We start from the raw sequence: 21,035 nt of genomic DNA on the forward strand, positions 1-21,035 counted from the left end.
AATTCCTCATAGAATTACATGCTCTTTCATATTTCATAAGAGGTTTCTCATTATCTCACACACAAAAAAAAATGTTAGAAACCTGAAATTAGGTCTCGACCAAAACTGTAGATCCCTTTAACGTAAGCATATCCCTGATGTTGCACATGGTCAAATTTGACAAGTTTTTATTCTGTGTGCATTGCACAGCTTGAAATTTTTCTTGCAAGACTCTGTACAGAAGGTGGTGCTTTCATATGATATGCTAAAAGTTGTTTCAATGCTGGCTTTGATTGATGATACGTAATATGGAAATAATTCTGATTCATGTTTTCGGAAAGGGATTGTACTACTAAAGGTGTATGTATTCTTTCATATAGGAATTCAAGATTATGAAAGCAAAAATTAATTGTACAAACTTATGTACATAATGTACACTTTCTTTATTTACACTCATATCACCACCACTGACAATAAAATTGAGTACATCTACATGTTTGCAATATGAAGCCAGTACAACAGGCATTTCACATATCGGCACATCACAGTGGTCTATCTTGTGTACATACATGTATAATCATAGTGAATAATGAGCTTTGAGACAAATTCCATGCGACTAACCCATGTTATCTATCTGCAGTTCTTATTCACACACTACATTTAGTCAACTGAACACAATACTTGTACAGTACACCTCAACTGAAGTTAACACAGGTTTGAAAAACAAAATATTGGTCTCAAGTTTCTGCATTACACAGTCGTGTGAATACTTTCACATATCTCTGCTACAGCATGTTTGCAGTTCTCAGAAAGTATAGACTGCCTCTGGCTCCCTCCATTGTAGGGGTCACAAAGAAAATTTTTTACCAACATTCATGAATGGCCTTACAAAGTTTCAGTCTGGTGTAGGCTACCCTAAAATCTTTTTGTTATCATACCCTTCATATCTGATACAAAACATATATAGTGGAATGTTTTGAAATACATTAACCCTCAAACTTACATGAAAGAGAATACAGGAATGGAAAATCCCATTACAATGAGATCGCTGCAGCAGCCAAATTTATATAAATAGTACCTCATTGTAAACGTACTAAAAAAAGGGACCAGATTAAAATGGTACATTTGCACTGGAAATCATTCAACATGGCATCTCATTGCAGGCGAGCTTGTTATAATGGAGTTTTCCTGTATGACTTTCAATGAAAACAGTGAATGAGAACAGTAAAGATTAATGAAAATCCACGTCAAATTAGATATCCCTGAAGGGAAATGTTCTGTTTGTTACATCACATTCCTGTGACCCAGCAGCCAATTTAGGCTGCCCACACAACCTTGCAATAGCTGGCCTGGTGACAGTCACATGGTCAATACATGCTCACTTTCCTATTGAGTGGCTAATTTTCTCAGATCTCCATTTTCCCACTGACTTGTAGTCACTAAATACCTTAAACTCTGGAAAAAATTATGACACAATCTACGTAAATTCATATGGAAAAACATACTGTTACTGTAAATATTGTGGTCTACACGCCATCAAGTTGTGCAAATTGCCTTCCGATTGTGCTTACATTTGATACTGCATAGTACGCTGAAACTTTGTATATTTTCCCATCTAACACTACCACTACTTTTAGACTGCCTTTGCAATGACACACACTTATGTCTCTAATTAGCAAGCTTTGGCTAACTTTTGAAAGGTGACTTCTTCGTACACGCAGTGTACATCCCAGATCAGAGTAGAACTAAGTAGATGCCTGTCCCACATGTAAATATCATATCAAATTGTGATACAAAAGGAAAGATAATATAGAACTCAACCAAGGAAACAGGTAACAAAAATCATGCCTAGGAAGAGGCTTTTTTTGTGTGTATATTAGGTAAGTACATCTACAACAAAATAAAAGAAAAATATACTTGTATATAAAGCATTGTATCATCTGTGTGAAGACATGATATATTTTAGTTTTTACATAGACATCAAAATCGACAACACTTAAATGAAACAAAAAGCATAATGTATAAATGTTTGCCTTTGCAATTTTTGATACATTATTTTCAATATTTTTCGATCAACTATGGCACCATAACATTAGTTTGTTGAACTTAATCACAAGATCAAATGAAAATGTGGAATAAAGAATTTTAAAGTTATCTGTTTGTCATGCTTTGCTATTTGTGGGCTCTTTTACCAGTCACCAACAAAAAGACATCAAATGAAAAGTATGCAAGATATTTTGTTGAACATTCCTGACAGGTAAGAGTACTAAATGAATCAAAATAAACTGCCAAGCTTGTAGCAGAAAAGTCATATGGAAGTAATATCTTGAAAAAAAAACCCACTAATAAAGAACACTTCATCTTTAATGCTAATGACTCTGGGGAAGAAAAAAGGAAGTGCAGTGTAATTTTTGTTGCTAAATGATTAAGTGTATTAAAACTATCTTGTGCCTTGCTAGGAAATCACAACTTTGTCCCTTGCTGGGAAATTACAACTTCTCATTCATGTACTCATACATCTTCTTCTTTTAATCATGGTTTACAATGGTAAAGCCTGATTCAATATAACACTCTGTGATACAAAATGCAGAATATGACGTCAAACATTAAATAGACATAGCTACGGGCTAACCCAAGATGGCTCAACAGCCCCAAGTTATTGTACTGAGCACCAGTGATTCCAAGACGATGCAAGCAATGCAAGCCAAGGCTTGTCATAAGTTTTCCCCATTTGCTTAGGGTCGATGAAACAGCGCAGCACAAAGAGTTCAGTGACTGATTGCATATAAAGAGTGTGTTCTGCTACACTTTGTACATTTGTCATAAGGTCTAATATCTGACACAATAATCAATTGAACCATAGATATGAATGTGCATGATATGTGACATTGCTTGATTCAAGCCACGGAATGACAGTAACAAGAAGAATTTATGAGAGAGCCACATGCTTGTTGTTCGTGGTTCTCAGAGGTCTTGCACACTCGGACTGCGCTATCTTGGGGTTGCCAATAGCAAGATGACATCGTAATCATGATTGCGAGTTGGATGATGAAGACGATGAGGAAGAGGATGAGGACTGGGTGGTTTTGGTACTATGCTCCACTATCCAGGGATGGACTAAGACCTGCTCTAGTGGTAGTCGGTGGGACGGATTGTGCTGAAGGAGCTGTCGGAATGGAAGCAAGGTGAGGGAACTAAGTGTAAAATATACTGACTATGACTACGGACACAATAAAAAGTGTCTCATCCAACACAGTACATTTGGTACAAGCAGTGGCAGATCCAGAGGGGGCGCACCGGGTGCCCCCTTTTTTGTTAAAACAATAGAAATAAAAACAAAAGAAACCCGGAAGTAGAAGCAGAAACATTTATTCCCCCCCCCCCCAACTTTACAGAATTCCTGGATCCGCCCTTGACAAGTATATTAAAAATACAGCTAGTGAGAGCTACATCACAGAAATGCAATACAATTTTTGAAATGAATCCATATGTACACTTTCAGTCAGGTTAAAATATGTACAAAAACATCTTGTAATCTGGGAAATGTGTCCATTCATAATGAATTGAACTGCATGGATCATGTGAAGTATTTTGTAGGATTAGAGCCAATTTTGTTTGAAGTGTACAGTCAACCTTGCTTGACCTTGCATAAGTCAAATACATTGTAATCGCTGAGGTTGAAGGTCTTTTCAAGTCCTCTTCTCTTTATATTCTATTGATTTTAATCCCTCATTAGTTGTATTTTCTTTAAGCAGAAGCTGGTTTAGGCAAGGTTTACTGTATATCTTACCCTGTTAACCCACTGAGAATGGGCTGATTTTTCTATGACACACATTTCCCATAGACACCCGCCCAAGTACTCGGGACTCATCCTCTACAGGTTAACACAAGGTCCTACTGTACCATGTTACCGTCAGAAAATTAATCAGTCATACAGTCCAATGGTGACATCTTTCAAAAATATGAAGCAAGTGTGATGACATGGTAGAAAGCACTAACTTACCCTCTTTATCAAATCTCTGGCACCTGCTGTTACATAGTTGGGAAATCTGTAGTCCACCTGCAAGGCAGCAAAAACACCAAGAGAGAGCCATATTAAATGAAAGAAAGATATTAATCGGAATTTCAGAGCTTTGGTATAATTGTTCCACGTTCATCGTGTCACTGCCGGCAACCAGGGGCAGCCTGGTGGTAGTTTCGCGGAATCCGCCCCCCCCTCGACGTTTCGCGCAATATCTTCGCAGCGCGATAAGCTCCCGCCGCGATGTTTCATAACTTTTTTCTTTCAAGTATCGCGCAACTTTTGAGACCAAAATTGTTGCGCCCGCGCATACCGTTTTGACGCAACGCCCGTTTGAAAAAAAATTGTCAACCCCAAAATTGCTCCAAAACGTGATTTTGTGTACAAATCCAATGCAAATTGTGTTTTTTCAATTAATTCACATAAAAATTCATATCTTCACTTAGAATGGACGAAATTAATATGTTTTAGCATTATAAAGCTTGGAAAAATGTCTGTGACAAATTTTGGCCAAAAAACAAACAAAAACAAAAGGTCAAAAAACAAACAAAAACAAAAGGTCGAAAAACAAAGAAATACATAAGAAATTCAAAAAACAATCAAATACATAAGAAACTAATTTCGATACAGATTTTTTTTTATCCTATGTCTCAGGAGAATGATACAAGAAACATTTTAAAAAAGAAATTAGCTTAATTGGAGCATTAATAAGTGATTTAGAGCCCAAAACTGATTTTATGCATAAATTACAATAATTAATTAATATAAAATAAAAGAAAAAATTTTCGGAGAAAGCAACCATACATTTTGATAGTATACATTGCAGGCGTCGCGTGTGCCAATTTTCGGCGCGATCACGCCTGCCATAGGCGAGATCTGAAGGGGGGGAGGGGCGCGGAATCCATCCAGCCCCCCCCCCCCCCCCCCCCCCCCCAGATATAGCATAGCCAAAAAAGCCCAGCCTGATTAGGGTTAAGTCTATGGTACAAAATTCGCTTATAACGAACACGGTTATAACGAAATTTTCGTTATAACGAAGTCTTTTCCGAGCACCACTGACAAAGAAAAACAAAAGAAATGTGCTCCGTTATAATGAACTGAGGATCGCTTTCGAAAATACGTAGTGGAACAAGCATTTATCTATAGCGTCTCTGCATGGGCAAACGCGTCACATCACTGTGTGTTCGCTTGGTGTGTCACGCACTGTTTTCGAGGGGAACTTGCGTTATGGTAATACAATAATGTGAAATTGAATATCTACTTGTTTTATTTTCAGTGTATGACAAGTATGCAACAAACAAAATATCATATATTATGCTTGGCTTCCTTGTTTTCGTTATATGTATTTGTTCGGTTATAACGGGAGTGCACTGTATCATGCATTTTTGTGCCAATCAACTGTCCTAGTACTGAAAGTCCTATTGCAAGACATCCAAGTCCACAGTATTCCTGTTCAATGTCAGGAGCACTCCAAACCTCCTCAGAGTCAAGACTTGAGCAAGCCAAAATCCCTTCCAAAATGATGTTCATAACTTAAAGGGATAGTACAGTATTGGTGGAGATGAGAATTGGGCTTTAAACTTTTTGCGAGATACCAAGAAAACACTTATGATATAGTACAGAGCATACCATTTTAAGAGGAATTCAAAGTTTATTTGATGAAAATCGGGTTTGGAATGACTGAAACATCCAAAAACAAAGTAAAACAAAGCGATCATAATAAAGTGTGGGTCCCACACTTTATCAGAATCGCTCTTTTTTGGATATCTCAGCCATTTCAAAACCAATTTTCATCAAATAAACGTTGAATTCCTCATAGAATTACATGCTCTGTCATATTTCATAAGAGGTTTCTCATTATCTCACCAAAAAATGTTACAAACCTGAAATTAGGTCTCAACCAAAACTATACCATCCCTTTAACAAATTGTCATTATGGGTCTGAGAAAGGAAACAATTCATGAAATACAATTCCTGCTGAATTCAAGACACTACTTCGGATCTTCTTCAAGTAGAGTTCAGATGTCTATATTGATGGTACGTTGTCTTTCTCTTCATTTTCTGAAACAGGAATCTGATAGGCTATGGAAACAAATCTTGATCCAAGTTGGACAGATGTTTGATAAATAACGGTAGCAGCTAATCAGGGAACATATCCAACTGAGTGAACGTTTGCAATCAAGAATTGATCTGTACAGCAAGCTTTCTGGCTCGACAAAAAAGAAAAAAAAATCACGAGAATAACACAGAATCTTCACTAAGTGAACATCATGCTTAGATTGACACGCAGGCACTACAATGAAATCATCACAAATATAACAGCATTACTTTGCCTGCATTCACAAAATATTACAAGGTTTCTATATGAAATGAGCTAATAATATCTGCAAAAAGAAATTATAAGTCAGTACGTTACAATGGACTCACACTAGCTAACATGCAGAAATTATTTGAGAGCTTATTCAAAAACCATTCTAGTTACGACAATAGTATAAATGGGAAATAAGTTTCATGACAGATACCTCAATCACTCAATGCACAGAGAATGTTTCTTTTCTTATCATAAAGAGCAAGGCATTCAGATCTTCAATATTCAACGCATAGGTTTGTAATGCCTTTGGGCATCTACAACAAATTACCCACTGCCATCCGAATGGCTAACACATAACCATAACAAGCAAGGTAAAGGATGTGTAAAAGCTTGTTCTAGGTTCTCCTCTATGTAAGAGGACAGGGTTGGGACATTCTCTCACCTTGGTAATCCTACGGTAGGTCTCACTGCTGCCTTCGGCCTCAAAGGGGGGCTTGCCCACCAGGAACTCGTAGCAGAGCACCCCAAGACTCCACAGGTCCACCTTCTCATCATGCATGCGCCCCTCGATCATCTCAGGTGGGAGGTAGTCCATGGTGCCACAAAGGGTGGTTCTCCTGGAGGAACAAGAATCATTGGTATGGTATGTGTTGGTCATGTAGTAGTGGTACAGGCAAAGCCCATTATAACAAGTTTGCATGTACAAGGTACCACTGTTAATGATGTGAATTCAGCAGTCCAGATTTTCCATTGCCCAATTTTGCTGTTCTCTATTTTTGGTACATTTATCATCAGTGGTACATTTTTTTGGTACATTTACTATCAGTGGTCCTTGCAAAATTTTTATGATGGAGATATTGTCTGTGTTGAGGGGTTCTAATAGTAAGAGGCCTCAAACTTCTTCAAAGAACAGGTAACAATTTCTTGAAGTCTTACCTTGATGAAGGTGCATGAACCGACCAGCCAAAGTCAGCAATTTTGAGATCACCGAGCAGACCCAGGAGGAGGTTCTCAGGCTTGATGTCACGGTGGATGACTTTCTTGGAGTGGCAATATTTGAGGGCATCAGCAAGCTGCCTTATGTACTGTGGAGTGAAGGGAACAGAGAAAAGGTGTTTTTTTTTCTATTTTTATAGGGAAAACAAAGGAACAAATAGGATGATAGATACTGTAAAAGTGGAAACTCTCACCAATTTTGTGCAACACGCAGCTAGCAAAAATAAACGAGCATGGACTGTTTGCTTGTTATGTGTAATATTACTAGATATCTTCAAAGAAAAGGGCAAAACTTCTACAGTCGACCTTGCTTAAGTTAATCTTGCATAAGTCTAATAATTGCCTAAGTTGAATTGAAGGTCTTTTCAAGTCCTCTTCTCTTTATATGCTATTGATTTTAATCCCTCATAAGTTCAATTTTCTCTAAATCAAAGTTATTTCTTCAGTCCAAATAGATTCGACTTACGCAAGGTTGACTGTCATTATATGTATTTTTCTTCGCTAGTCCTGGAGCATGAATGAATTTGCTGTTGTAAAGGGGACTGGTTACCTATTACCATTGGTAGGTTGTGCTGCCTAGGAGGCTGTGGGTTTTCCAAACCCTCAGCCTCCAAGGCAGCAGAGAGCTGTGTGAAATGCCTGCTCTCTAGTTATCATCATCGTAAGGGCTTTTTACACTTGTAAATTTTTGCTTAGCCCCGGACCAACGGTGGGGCTAAGGGGGGGCCTTAGCCCCACCGTTGGTACGGGACTATCCTTAGCCCACTTTCTGTTTACACTCGTTTTTGCCAAAGTGGGCTAGCCCCACCGATAGTACGGTACTATCTGGCCCTGCAAAATAGCAGGGGTTAGCACCGCAATTGCGGTGCCAAGCAAGTGAGTGTAAACAGAACGAAAAAATAATCCTGGGCTAAGCGACGGAGACGAAGTCCGACCCTCACTGACCAATCAGAAACGAGGTAATCAAGTGCTGCCGGTGCGTGCGTGTACGTGTACAGTACACAGCGTAATTATGAATATTCATGTGGTTTGGAAAGTCCGGGGCTAAGAAATACGAGTGTAAAAAGGTCAGTTTTCTCCTTAGCCCCGAACAAGAGATAGTACGGGACTAATTGGCGAGTGTAAAAAGCTGAAAAAATTGGTACAGGACTAACGATAGTCCTGGGTCAGAGAAAGTCCGGGGTTAAGAAACACAAGTGTAAAAAGTCCTCAAGAAATCAAAATCCCATGAAATTACATGGCCAAGCACGAGAAATTACTCAAATGAAAATATTTCAGCTTTTACAGCTCATGGAAGACGTATCCATTCAGCATGAACAAGGCTCAAATCAAGCTACCTTATATTCTGAGCTTGCCAAGAATGCATCTCTCATGTGGAAAATTTACGCCAAGAAACCCTACTGCACACAGGTAGTGAATAGATTGATAAATACATTAAAAAACAAACAAAAAGAAAACAAAAGAAATGAGAGGAAGCATGATGCTCTTAGTTGATTAAGAGTAAACAGCTCACTGTTACAGTTTGATTGCACACTGGAAAAAAACCATATGAAAAACCATTGGCTTGTTTGTACCGGTAATTTTCTCCATCCAAGCATTATATTCTTCAGATCAATGCAACCCCACCATAACAACTTGTGTTCTCTGCGGTACTCATGTTGACAACCAAAATCAATGACATCGGCAAACATTGCTCCATGCTCATCCCACTAGATGGGCCAAGGTTTTTGTGGTGTCTTAGTAGACCCAATGCTGATGACTTAACACCTCTAGAACCTGATTGTAACATACAACACATAACATACAATTATGTCCATATGGACGTAATTAACCCAACAGCAGTAAACTTTGTCAACCGGATTCATTTCCATGACAGTGGTTAGATTATGGTAAAGTTACACTTCCAGCCTCAGCCTGATGCATAAAAGTTACTATCATGGTAACTTTGCCATCCAATGGCAACTTCCATGGCAACAATACCTAACAGCCAATCAAAATCAAGAATTCCATGGAAGTTACCATTAGATGGCAAAGTTGCCACGATAGTAACTTTTATGCAACAGGCCCAAGATAAGAAGTTTTGCTTCAATTGTTCAGACTTATCTATGCCTCAAAGAGTGATCAATTCTAATTGCCAGATTAGCTGACACTAAAGCAGCTAATGCTTGTTATAACATCTTTCGCAGGTAATGAGAATTCTTGCATTGTACTCACCGTGGCTGTCCTCTGCTCATTGAACCGGCCTGCCCTCTGTAGTTCCTTGTACAGCTCTCCCCTTGGGGCGAACTCAAGGATAAGGTACACACGGGTTTCGTCGTAGAAATACCCAAACAGCCTCAGAATATTGGGATGTCTAGAAAGAATATTGGAGAATTTACATTGAGATCAATTATGATAACAAAAAAAAAGAAATCACCCTTGCTAAATATTTGATGGGAGTATGAAAAAAATTATAACATTGTCCACTCCTATGCATCTTATAATAATATCAACTCTTAGTATCTCTGCAGGCAATTTTGCAGTTCCATGCAGCTGGGATTCACTCTTGTTCCAAGTAATATCAGGCTTACATTTTCTATATTCCCCTTGAGTAGCATTGATTACCAAAGATTTTTTAAGGTTATGCTGAAGCTGCAATTTATCGTTTTAGAAAAAAAGACTCTATTTTGCATTCTGCACACAGGACAAGAAAGGCAATGATATACAACTGTCAACAGAAAATAAAAACATGTGAAGAAGACCCCAGACCACTGGATTGACCCCCTTGGACATCCCAGAGAAGGGTCACCCACTGACCTTAGATGAGCCTGGATCTCAATCTCTCGCCTCAGCTGATGTTCCACTTGAGACTTCTGGAGTTGGGACTTGAAGAGAACCTTGAGGGCCACGATGTACTTGGTCTGCTTCTCCCGAGCCAGGTAGACATTGCCAAACTTGCCCTTGCCCAGCGGCCGCCCAATGTCAAAGTCTTTCAGGGTCCATGTTTTTCTGTGTGAAATAAATAAAGAAAAAGTTCATAACAGATGTAAATTGACAGCAAAAAGCTGGAGTATATTCACAGGATCATTCTACTTTTATCATTTCATTTCAAGAAGTTCTGCAAACATACTTGTACACATTTTGGAACTAGAGAAGCACTCTGAGAGCGCAGACCTCCGCCAAGAATGCAGCTCATTTCCATCACTGATCTTGTTCTTCCATATCCCAGAGATATCTGATTTCCACCCATACATACAGTGTACTGATGCTGAAGTGTTTATAGAGTGCTGAAAGTCGCCCGATTTCACAAGCCTTTGTTACGTCATAAACCCTCAGCTGCACAGCGCGCCTCGCCCTAGCAGAAACTAGAGCACGCACTTTGGTGTGCGCATGCAAACTTCAAATACGCGCAGCCTGAACTCCAAGTTCATTGACCCTACCTGCCAAAATATCAAAAATCCTTCATAAATTCCCCCAAAATTCTCGGATCACTACCAAAAGTTAATAGTTTGTTACTTGTGTCATTCTCAACCTTTCCTGCAAGTTTCATCCCAATCTGTTAAATACTTTTTGAGTTATTTTGCACACGGACAAACGAACGAACAAACAAACCAACGGTAAAGAAAACATAACCTCCTCCCTTGGCGGAGGTAATAACAACAATTGAATGATGTTTACATCATAGAAAGCATGGAAATGACCATCTTGCACTGATATCAAGATTCCAAGTGCATATTTGAGTGAAGTAATGATGCAGTGAAATACTGTTCAAAACACAAACCTTTTCTTCACATTTTTTACAAAATACCAGTATTGTTTAGAACTATAGTCATGAGTCAAATGAACAGACACAAATTACAGGATATCTTCAATGGAATTATAGTTGTATATGCAGAATGCTGCAGTAATGGAGGAGTCCCAGTGATCACTGATTGTTCCCTGCAATTGGCAACGTGGCTTACTTGGGTGCTTGTTGATTGGCCGCCTGATTCCCTGCACTGTCCTGTTTGTTCTCTGACTGCTTGACTGGGTGTGTCCTGGCATGGGTGGGTCTGGCTGATGAAGATGCCTGGAGGAAACAAGATTTAATCTTTGACAGTTTCTGGAAAAGAGAGTTGTTTTATCAAGTGTCTTCACCTCTACCCAAAGCACTGGCTCCTTTTATGGTTCCAATCACTTTTGGAATGTTTTTTCTTTATTTGGGGTTTCTTCTGTGAATTGTAATGAGTTTTGTCCTTTTCCTTTTTTAGAATGAACAATTTCATCTAACAACAAATATTGATAGTAGAAGCAAAAACTGGAAATCTAACTGGCACTGAATTTACTCCTTTCGTATCTATACATAAAAGAAAATTGAAATTTACATATTTTTGAGCCCTTTACATGACAGCTAGAGAATGATTTACACAAGATGAAACACACAAATGCCTGTTGAGATGTTGTAAGCCCTTAAAACTAGTTACTTTAATTTTCATCAATAACATTTCATATTTGCCAGATGGCCCTACATCACATTGGTCACTATAGTACACTAGATATGCTATTGGTTCTGCGGGTGCTCACGTTTTATATGTTTTTTTAAATTCTATTTGCTGCACTGTGGTGATATGCATCTTGGAATGGACAACATCAAACTGCCAAATGGTTTAAGTATATACCATCATGACCTATTGCAGCTAAGCCATACCGGTACTATTATTCTTGAGTGTATCAAATCCAGATGTTGCTAGGATGCTGTTATCAGTATCATATACACTCCCACATTTGGACTGATATGTGTAGTATAAAATGGATGAAGACAGCTCCATAAAAGATATTGGGTTTAAGCAGGGGTATGATACAGCTATTTAGAGAACAAAGGCTAAACACTTTGAGTGTAAAGATATCAGTTTTAACCATATGGAATTCAAATCGAAGATCTTGCTTTGTACACACACACACACACAAATAAAAACAACCCCATTTTAAAATCTCAGCAACTGAATAATACATACCGTATGCAACATAGTAGCACAACAGAATTCAGAAAATTTACAAAAGCACTTTTCCCATAGAAATTAGATAAGAGAAAGGAAAGATCACCCCCAGTTCTCTGGACTATTGTGTTACAATTGAAGAGAATACAAATAGATAATAGATTGTTACTGTGCAATATATGAACATTGCAGATAGAGTACTGTATATATGTCTTTTAGTTGAAACCTGAAAGATTGATAGATTTCAGAGGAATTCTGTTCTGAGCAGTTGTTTAGTCCATGAGAAGGAAATGGAAATCACAGAAACCAATGTTTTTCAAAGAATTTGACCATAGAAGTTGTTAACTCTAGGGCAGGAATGTGAAAGAGGGAGATGAGGGTGGCCCACAAAGAACAATATCTAATACTTTATTCTGGATTAAATGATGAATGTTTACCTACACTTTGCACACTAAAGGGAGACAAACTATTGTGGATTTGCAAACAACTATCATTGTGGTACGAGTGCATATTATAGTTTTAAATCATCATTTTCCCACAAAAGTGCAACTGAAATTCACTGTCACCAAAAACTTTTGGAATTGCAAGCAAAAGCCTTACAATGTATGACATCATAACATCTGGAATTATACTACCGGTACCTTAAAAAAAACAGCCAGTTTGTATACATGTGTTATAAAAAAAGGAAAAAAAAAAAGGGGGGGGGGTGGAAGGACACCATTATGACCAACATGGCACACATTTGATCCTTGTCAACACCAGAGTACCAAAGTGTGATGTCATCGCCATTCATTGCCACGGAAAATGGTTCAAAACACTAGCACCTGACTGGATGCCAACCATGCTTACACCTGGCTCCAATCCAAGTTATAACAAAAGACTGTGTGACATTATCACATCGATCTGTACTAGTAATCTAACAGAATATGGGTTTCCAGGGACCACCCAGAAGAAGCATGTTAGTTCGCAGCCAGCAGGTCAGTTGGGATGGCAGGAAAACTTGGGGTCATTTTCACCCCGCGGGCTTTGATCTTGCCCTTTGAGACTCACTGGTCCTCTCGACCCTGCGACCTCACTCACGACCTCTGACTGGGCATGGTACACGGGTGGCTGCCCAACCTTCGACCTAGTGGCCTTTGTTGGAGTTGTGCTTACGTTTGTGCTGGCTGAGGAGGGCTTCAGTATCCGCTTGGGGCCAGCATCTGCCCTGGAGGCACTGACTGGGGTCTGGAACTGAGTGGATGAAACAGATTCAAAATTAGCCCTGAAGACTTACTACAGCAATGCTCTTACTTAATGCTGGATCAGATTCCTTGTCAAGTCAGGTAAATATCATTGCAATGAGTCAAATAAAAACCATGTCCATTCAAATGTCAAAGAAGTGGTTGGGATTGCAAGTACTGAAAGACTCCTTAGGCATGGAAGTAAAAAATCAGTTGTACACTGTATGTAACATAGCAGGTAGCAACTCCTAAATCTGTCCACAATTCATGCAATAACCAAAGTGTGATGTTGTGTGACACTAGGGAAATTAGTCAGTGCACTGACAACACATGTGAGCTAATTTGGAAGTACACAGTACAATTAGTTATGTACAGTAAGCAGTCATCTTCACAGGCTTTAAAAATTTTGATGCTAAAATTGTCCGACAAGGTTGAATTTGACATAATATATCAAAATGGTCCAGGGAATAATTTTCAAACTCAAATTTGATTAGCAATTTGAAAAATTTGAAAAATATCTTCAATGAACTCCTGTACACTTCTATGTAAGAAAACTGCTACACAAGTTATTTTGTGTAGCAGTAGTGTAAAAATGCATAGCAAATTGCGATGCGATACCAGGAAAATTATTCCCTGTGGTCTTTCATTTTTTTTCTCACAGTGACATACCTCACATAAGGGGGACTGCAGAAGCAAATCTATAGATTGCTAACCTATTTAATTTCTTTTAATGCTAGAAAAAGACTTTCAGCCATCTCCAGAATATAGATTACCGGTACCAGACAAGTGTAACTACTAATGATCATGACTTGATGGAATGACACAGTTACATGTATAAGTTTCAAAATTTCCAGGTAGCTGTCACTGTTTATAGCATACCAGGCCTCCTTGTCGATGGCAATAACAATGGCAACTCTGGACAAGGAAAATCTATACAGTTATTTTGAGGCCCATGGCACATATGTGATGCTACTGTACTCCTGAGCTGTGGTAGCTCATTCTAAAGAAAGAAAAACAAATTAGGGGGTGGAAAAAATCAGCACATCTACTATACTAATCGTTTGAAACATAAAGGCATCCTGAGCTCTGAATTCTCTTGTTGAGTCGTTGAATGTGGTTAATGACAGTGACTAAAAATCTGGCTGCACATCCATACTGGATTATGAGCACTGCTGTCTCACAGTTTGTCAAAAATCTTATGTAGAAGTTAAGGTCCATTGTGGTTGATTTATATATTAAATTTGTGAAATATCAGTGATATCATTGATGTTTCATATAACAAGTAATGAAGACCTGTTCACAATACAAACCTTGGATGGCATGTGAGTGTATGCAGCATTCTCTTTGCCTGTATCCATCATCTTTGTAAAGGAAAACAAAAAGGCAAAGAAGAAAATGAGGAATGAATATCTGAGTAAGTTATATTTTTGTTCAATATGTGAGATATGTAGTCGTAGACTTTACAAGGATCTACAAGGATCTATCTCATACCCACAGGAGTCATAATCAAGTTCTTGTCTCTAATAATTTGGTAGTTAGTTAGGCCTACTAATTTAAACAATTTTCTTTGACTGTAATTTGTGACAAGAATAAGATCTAAGAAAAAGAAATTGCATGTTCACTTGATTTATGTAGATTGTCCAAGTCTCTTTCCTCAAGGCTCAGCTTTAGTAAGTCTTGACATTAATGATTAAAGGAATGGTATAGAAGCCATAGAATTGGTTGAGGCTTGAGAAGTTTAAGCTTTAACCTATAGTTGCAAGAGAAGTCACTCCGTGAAATATTTAAAAGGAGAACTGAAATTTCATTTGATGAAAATCGGTTTTGAATGACTGAGATCGTATATCCAATAACGAGATAAAAGAAAGAGCTAGGCGGTGATTTTGCCACTTATCTGTTCAATATTCAATCTCGATAACTGTTGCATTCTAACACTAGGATCGCTTTTTTGATAATTATCTCAGCTATTTCAATATCAATTTTCATGAAAAATAAACCATGAATTCTAAGAATTACATGTTCTTTCAGACTTCATATCACAAACACAAACACACACAGAGAAACCCCCAGCGCCATCTAAACCAAAGCTGGATAGGATAGGCCTACCATCTATCCCTTTAATTGTTTAATATAGTGAAGAAATGAATGATCCTGGTGAATGGATATCTAATAGGTTTCTAATGTTAAAATGTTAATTCAATTTCAAACTTAAGTTATCGAGATTGAATATTGAACAGATAAGTGGCAAAATCACCACCTAGCTCATAATTATCAAGAACACACACAACCCACATGATCCAGACAACTTTACTTAATTTGTGATGAAGGTAATGATATTTGTATTGATAATGCAGTTGTTGCATGGCGTCAAATTTCTCTGTTCTGCATCGATATGCTGCACTGATGTTAAAGTAAAACAAATTATCTAACATTAGAACTCTAGTCACAGGAACAAATCAGACCAGTACGGCCTGCAATCATGATAATCTTCACTCACAGTCACACCACTAATCACAAGTCATACATAATCTTTTGATAACCAACACTGCATTGTGGTCTCTACCCTCTTGCTGCCTCTCGTCCACACAACTCGCCTAACAGTTAGGTCTATTAAACAGCAAATACACAGTGTGCTATTGAATGCGATGTACAGTAGTGATACTCATTAGCAATGCACTATACTATGCACGCATTTAACAGCAATGATATACAGCAATGATTCAGAAATAGAATAGTGCGCAACAGTGTTGATGTTGCAAAGAATGACACAACTAAATCTATTGGTAAAACGATTATTGTCAAATTTAGACGTAATATTCACCTTTGTACAAGCGTGTTAGATATGCCGGAACAAGAAAGTTTCTCTCAGTCAAGATCAGCACGGCTAAAAGACGAATTCTATCGCACTTCACTCCGCCGATGATCGCAGAAACTCACTGTTGCACTCGCGTCAATAACACATGCACTAAAGTGCCCTTTTAAATTTGAAGCCTGACTACTCGCATCCTGATTGGACGATGACAAAGCAGACTACGTCACGCTGCACGGCCTATTGTTGAACGTGTTTACCGCAGTGCGCGCGCGCTGCAATTCTGTGTGGTTCAGTCTAATGATATCGGGATGCGAACGGACTTTTACGGAGCTAGGATCTGCTACGTTTTAATGAAGATCAATAGCGCATCAGAAATGGTTGCCCGGGGGTATTGACCTGGGGGGCGTTTCATCAACGAGTTCGTCGGAGTTTTCACCGACAAATTTGCTATCAGCCAATCAGACCAAGGATTTCATTAGCTTTTAACAGTTGTCAGTGTAAATCCTTGCGTCTGATTGGCTGATAGCAAATTTGTCGGTGAAAACCTCCGACGAACTCGTTGATGAAACGCCCCCCAGGGGGGTGTTTCATCAACGTTTGTCAGCGCTGACAACAAACGTTGATGAAACACCCCCCTGGCAAACACAGATGGTGAGAAGGCAAACGCCCTTGCCAAAAATTTCGTCACTGCTTCTCAAAATAAAACCTTGTCAAACGACCAGGCAAGCAATTTACATAGTCTATTAGAAGACAAACTTTCAAGCAGTACCAAAGAAAACGACATTGATAAAAACTTTGAGTTCAGTGAACTATAGAAGCAGCAATTAGAAAATCAAAAGATTCTACCCCGGGAAATGATGGAATTAGCCTGTCTATGATCTCCAACCTTTCCTCATCAGCCAAAAGGATAAGTAACTATTAAAACTAATGAATAGAATCTGGAGAAGTTGTGAAATCCCTAAACAATGGAGTTTTCTATACTCAAAAAGAACCAGGACAGGTTTAAGGTCACTTCATATAGGCCAATCGCTTTGACAAGTATTCTTAGTAAGATTATGGAAAAAAATATTTTGAACCGGCTCTCTTGGTATTTTGACGACATCAACTACAACCGCCCCTTCAGAGTGGGTTCAGGGTAGGCAGAAATACAACCAACCACCTGCTCCGCCTGGAAACAGATGCGAGAAAAGCTATTGTCAACAAGGAATTCTTGATTGCTGCATTTTTGGATTTCGAGAAAGCCGACACTATACCTATCAACGCAATTCTTATAAAACATACAACCTTATGGCTCAGAGCTTTTCTTAAAAACCGTACATTCAAAGTAAGGATAAAGAATTGTCTATCCAACGTTTGCCCCCAGATCAATGGCCTTCCATATATAGGTAGCGTATTAACCCCATACCTTTTCAATATCTTTGTCAATGACCTATACCTATTCGACAGTTCAACACTCAACAGTATCTCAGATCGCCGACGATGTACTGCAATCTGGAAATCAAGTAGAAATATAGCTTTCGTATAAGTCAGCAAATACAGTCAGACCTCAATAACATAGGGGTACCTAAATGTCTGGTGTAAGACATAGGGAGCAAAACTGTTCCCTGTTAAAACAAAATGTATGGTTTTCTCGCACCGACGGTATCAGCGCCCCTCGATAAAAATCGAAAATTTGGATATTGAAGTAGTATCAGATTTCACGTTTTTGGGAATGATTTTTTACTCGCGCCTCTCATGGAAGCCACACATAGACAATATCAAAATGAGATGTATGAAAAGAGTAAATGTTCTCAAGTGTCTCATCTGCTAATTATAATTGGCACAGACTGGGGCTCCGATACCGCCTCTATGCTCCTGCTTTACCGCGCCCTTATAAGGCCCGTTTTATAGATTACGGTTGTGAAGACGACTCGGCGAAACCCACTGCAACTAAGACATAATTAGACACTGATACAATCTCAGCATTAAAAGTTTGTAGCAGAACAACTTTTTTTACCTCTCTTCCAGCACTCAAAACAGAGTATGGCGAGATGCCATTGGATTTAAGAAGGAAAATGTTGAGTTCAAAATATCTAGCTACCCAGTGAATCACCCAATCAGGGAAACCATTACCTTGCTGGCAATACAGTGCACTCCCGTTACAACGAACACGGTTATAACGAAATTTCGTTATAACGAAGTAAAACTTCTGGTCCCAAAATTATCGCCATTAAAGTCTATGGTACAAAATTCGCTTATAACGAACACGGTTATAGCGAAATTTTCGTTATAACGAAGTCTTTTCCGAGCACCACTGACAAAGAAAAACAAAAGAAATGTGCTCCGTTATAACGAAATGCGGATCGCTTTCGAAAATATGTAGCGGAACAAGGCATTTACAGCGTCTCTGCATGGGCGAACGCGTCACAGCACTGTGTGTTCGCTTGGTGTGTCACGCACAGTTTCCGACTGGAACTTGCGTTATTGTAATACAATAATCTGAAATTGATTAACTATTTGTTCTATTGTTCACATAGCTTTCCAGTGTATGACGAGTATTCACAGGCGCGCCGGAAGCAGTTTTGGATTGGGGGGGCAAACATTGGAGGGGGCTCAAGATTAGACCATGCATATGTTACACAATATACACATGCACACACACACACACACACACACACACACACACACACATACACACACACACACACGCACACACATCTATTATATATATATATATATATATATATATATATATATGTGTGTGTGTGTGTAAAGTGGCGTACGGTGGGTCGAAACATGACGTAATTTTGACGATCTGTATGCTTGTGCGTGTGTGCGTGAGCAATAATGGGACTACAATACATTACGGAATGTGATACATTCAACAACGCAGTCATTGAGGAACATTGTAAGTTTTCCTTATATGGATTATGGAATGACGGTGTGAAACGATCGACAAATTATATACTGTCAGCAACATAAAGTGAATGGCATAACAATAAAATGCGAGCGAGCGAAGCGAGCGAGCTTGAAATTTTGATATTCTACAGTTCCAAAACTGGGGTTTGTAGCTATATCTTTCACTTTGGAAATTAATGGGGCGGCGCATCGGGCGCAACTGCTGGCAATTACTGGCAGCAACATTAGGAGAATGGCATAACGATTCAATGCGAGCGAGCGAAGCGAGCGAGCTTGAAAATTTTGACATGTTACAGTCCCAAAACTCCCGTTTGTAGCTATATCTATCGCTTTGGAAATTAAGGGGGGGCATCGGGCGCAACTGCTGGCAATTACTGGCAGCAACGTTAGGAGAGTGGCATAACGATTCAATGCGAGCGAGCGAAGCGAGCGAGCTTGAAAATTTTGACATGTTACAGTCCCAAAACTCCCGTTTGTAGCTATATCTTTCGCTTTGGAAATTAAGGGGGGGCATCGGGCGCAACTGCAGGCAATTACTGGCAGCAACGTTAGGAGAGTGGCATAACGATTCAATGCGAGCGAGCGAAGCGAGCGAGCTTGAAAATTTTGACATTCTAGAGTCCAACAACTGCCGTCGTAGCTATGTTTTTCGCTTTGGAAATTAAGGGGGAGGCGCACCGGGCTCAACTGCTGGATGCGAGCGAGCGAAGCGAGCGAGCTTGAAAATTTTGACATTTTACAGTCCCAAATCTGCCGTTTGTAGCCATATTTTTTCCCTTTTAGTCATAATATATACATGTTTATTTTATTTTCTTTGTTTATTCATTTATTTTTATTATTATTATTATTTTTTTTTTTTTTGGGGGGGGGGGCTTTTTGGGGGGGCAAAAATGCGTTTTGCCCCCCCACTTTTTGGATTGGGGGGGCGGCTGCCCCCCCACTTCCGGCGCCTATGAAGTATTCAACAAACAGAATATCTATGCGTGGCTTCCTTGTTTTCGTTATATATTGTATTTGTTCGGTTATAACGAAATTTCGTTATAACGAAAGAAAACCGCCGGTCCCGAGCATTTCGTTATAACGGGAGTGCACTGTACGAACTTTTAGATTTCAAAGACGAATCTCCTTTTATCAAAAGAGTCCTTCATCTCACTCGGGAAACTAAAGCCGCATGTCAACCCATGCAAATGTACCTCCTTGGCTCATGCCTCCCCCATTAGTAGTCACCGAATTCCAAGACGAAAATAGAAAAGAAGCACACCCCAAACCGCAGCCATAACGAACCTAGTAACGCTTAACATTATTCATGAAAAATGGAACAAATACACCCACATCTATAAAGATGGATCAAAAGACCAACATCAGAACATGCACCAGCGCAGCAGTATACATACCAAAGCACGAAGTAAAAATCGCTCATAAAATTTCATCAATTTCAATATTCCGAGCTGAACAATTAGTTATTATAATATTAGCATTAGATTGGATTGAAGAGAACAAAATAACCGACTCAGTTATTTTTTGTGATTCTTTGAGCGTTCTATGTGATTTGAAATATTTAAATACATCCCTTTTACTATTGAGATAAGACAGAATTGAGAAACTATACGCATTAACAAAACAACAAATTAAAGTCAATTTTGAAATGATCCCCTCCCACTCTGACATCAGAGGGAATAACAAAAGTCGACACGTTAGCAAAAAACGCGCTGAAACATTCAGGAAACAGAAGTACGTAGCAGCATAAGTGAGATGAATATCATTATATTTAACCATATATGAAACAGTGACAACTACAATGGGAAAACTCTGAAAGAGGTCGATTTTTATTTCCTCAACC

General features: G+C 38.9%; 1 protein-coding gene across 1 annotated transcript; it reads right to left on the minus strand.

The window, feature by feature from the left end:
- Positions 1 to 2,044: 2,044 nt before the first annotated feature.
- Positions 2,045 to 16,438, minus strand: LOC139735503 (aurora kinase C-like). Its single transcript, XM_071646259.1, has 10 exons — positions 16,307 to 16,438; positions 14,796 to 14,846; positions 13,418 to 13,495; positions 11,249 to 11,355; positions 10,104 to 10,295; positions 9,522 to 9,660; positions 7,248 to 7,396; positions 6,754 to 6,928; positions 3,983 to 4,039; positions 2,045 to 3,145 (listed from the first exon to the last, which is right to left on the minus strand). The coding sequence occupies exons 2-10, from the start codon at positions 14,844 to 14,846 to the stop codon at positions 3,008 to 3,010; spliced, it is 1,086 nt and encodes a 361-aa protein (XP_071502360.1). The 5' UTR covers positions 16,307 to 16,438; the 3' UTR covers positions 2,045 to 3,007.
- Between the last annotated feature and the right edge of the window lie 4,597 nt (positions 16,439 to 21,035).

Source organism: Diadema antillarum, unplaced genomic scaffold (assembly GCF_040938485.1).
Source record: "Diadema antillarum isolate AM-2024a unplaced genomic scaffold, OU_Dant_1.0 seq00000581_RagTag, whole genome shotgun sequence".
In the NCBI taxonomy this organism is placed as follows: Eukaryota; Metazoa; Echinodermata; class Echinoidea; order Diadematoida; family Diadematidae; genus Diadema; species Diadema antillarum.

Bases quoted from the DNA above. Each gene is read 5' to 3' on its own strand.
- LOC139735503 (XM_071646259.1), bottom strand. From the start codon at position 14,846: ATGATGGATACAGGCAAAGAGAATGCTGCATACACTCACATGCCATCC. The intron at 13,496-14,795 runs GTTTGTATTGTG...TCATCCACTCAG, and splicing joins ACACTCACATGCCATCCAAG to TTCCAGACCCCAGTCAGTGC. The intron at 7,397-9,521 runs GTGAGTACAATG...TTCACTCCACAG, and splicing joins ATGAGCAGAGGACAGCCACG to TACATAAGGCAGCTTGCTGA.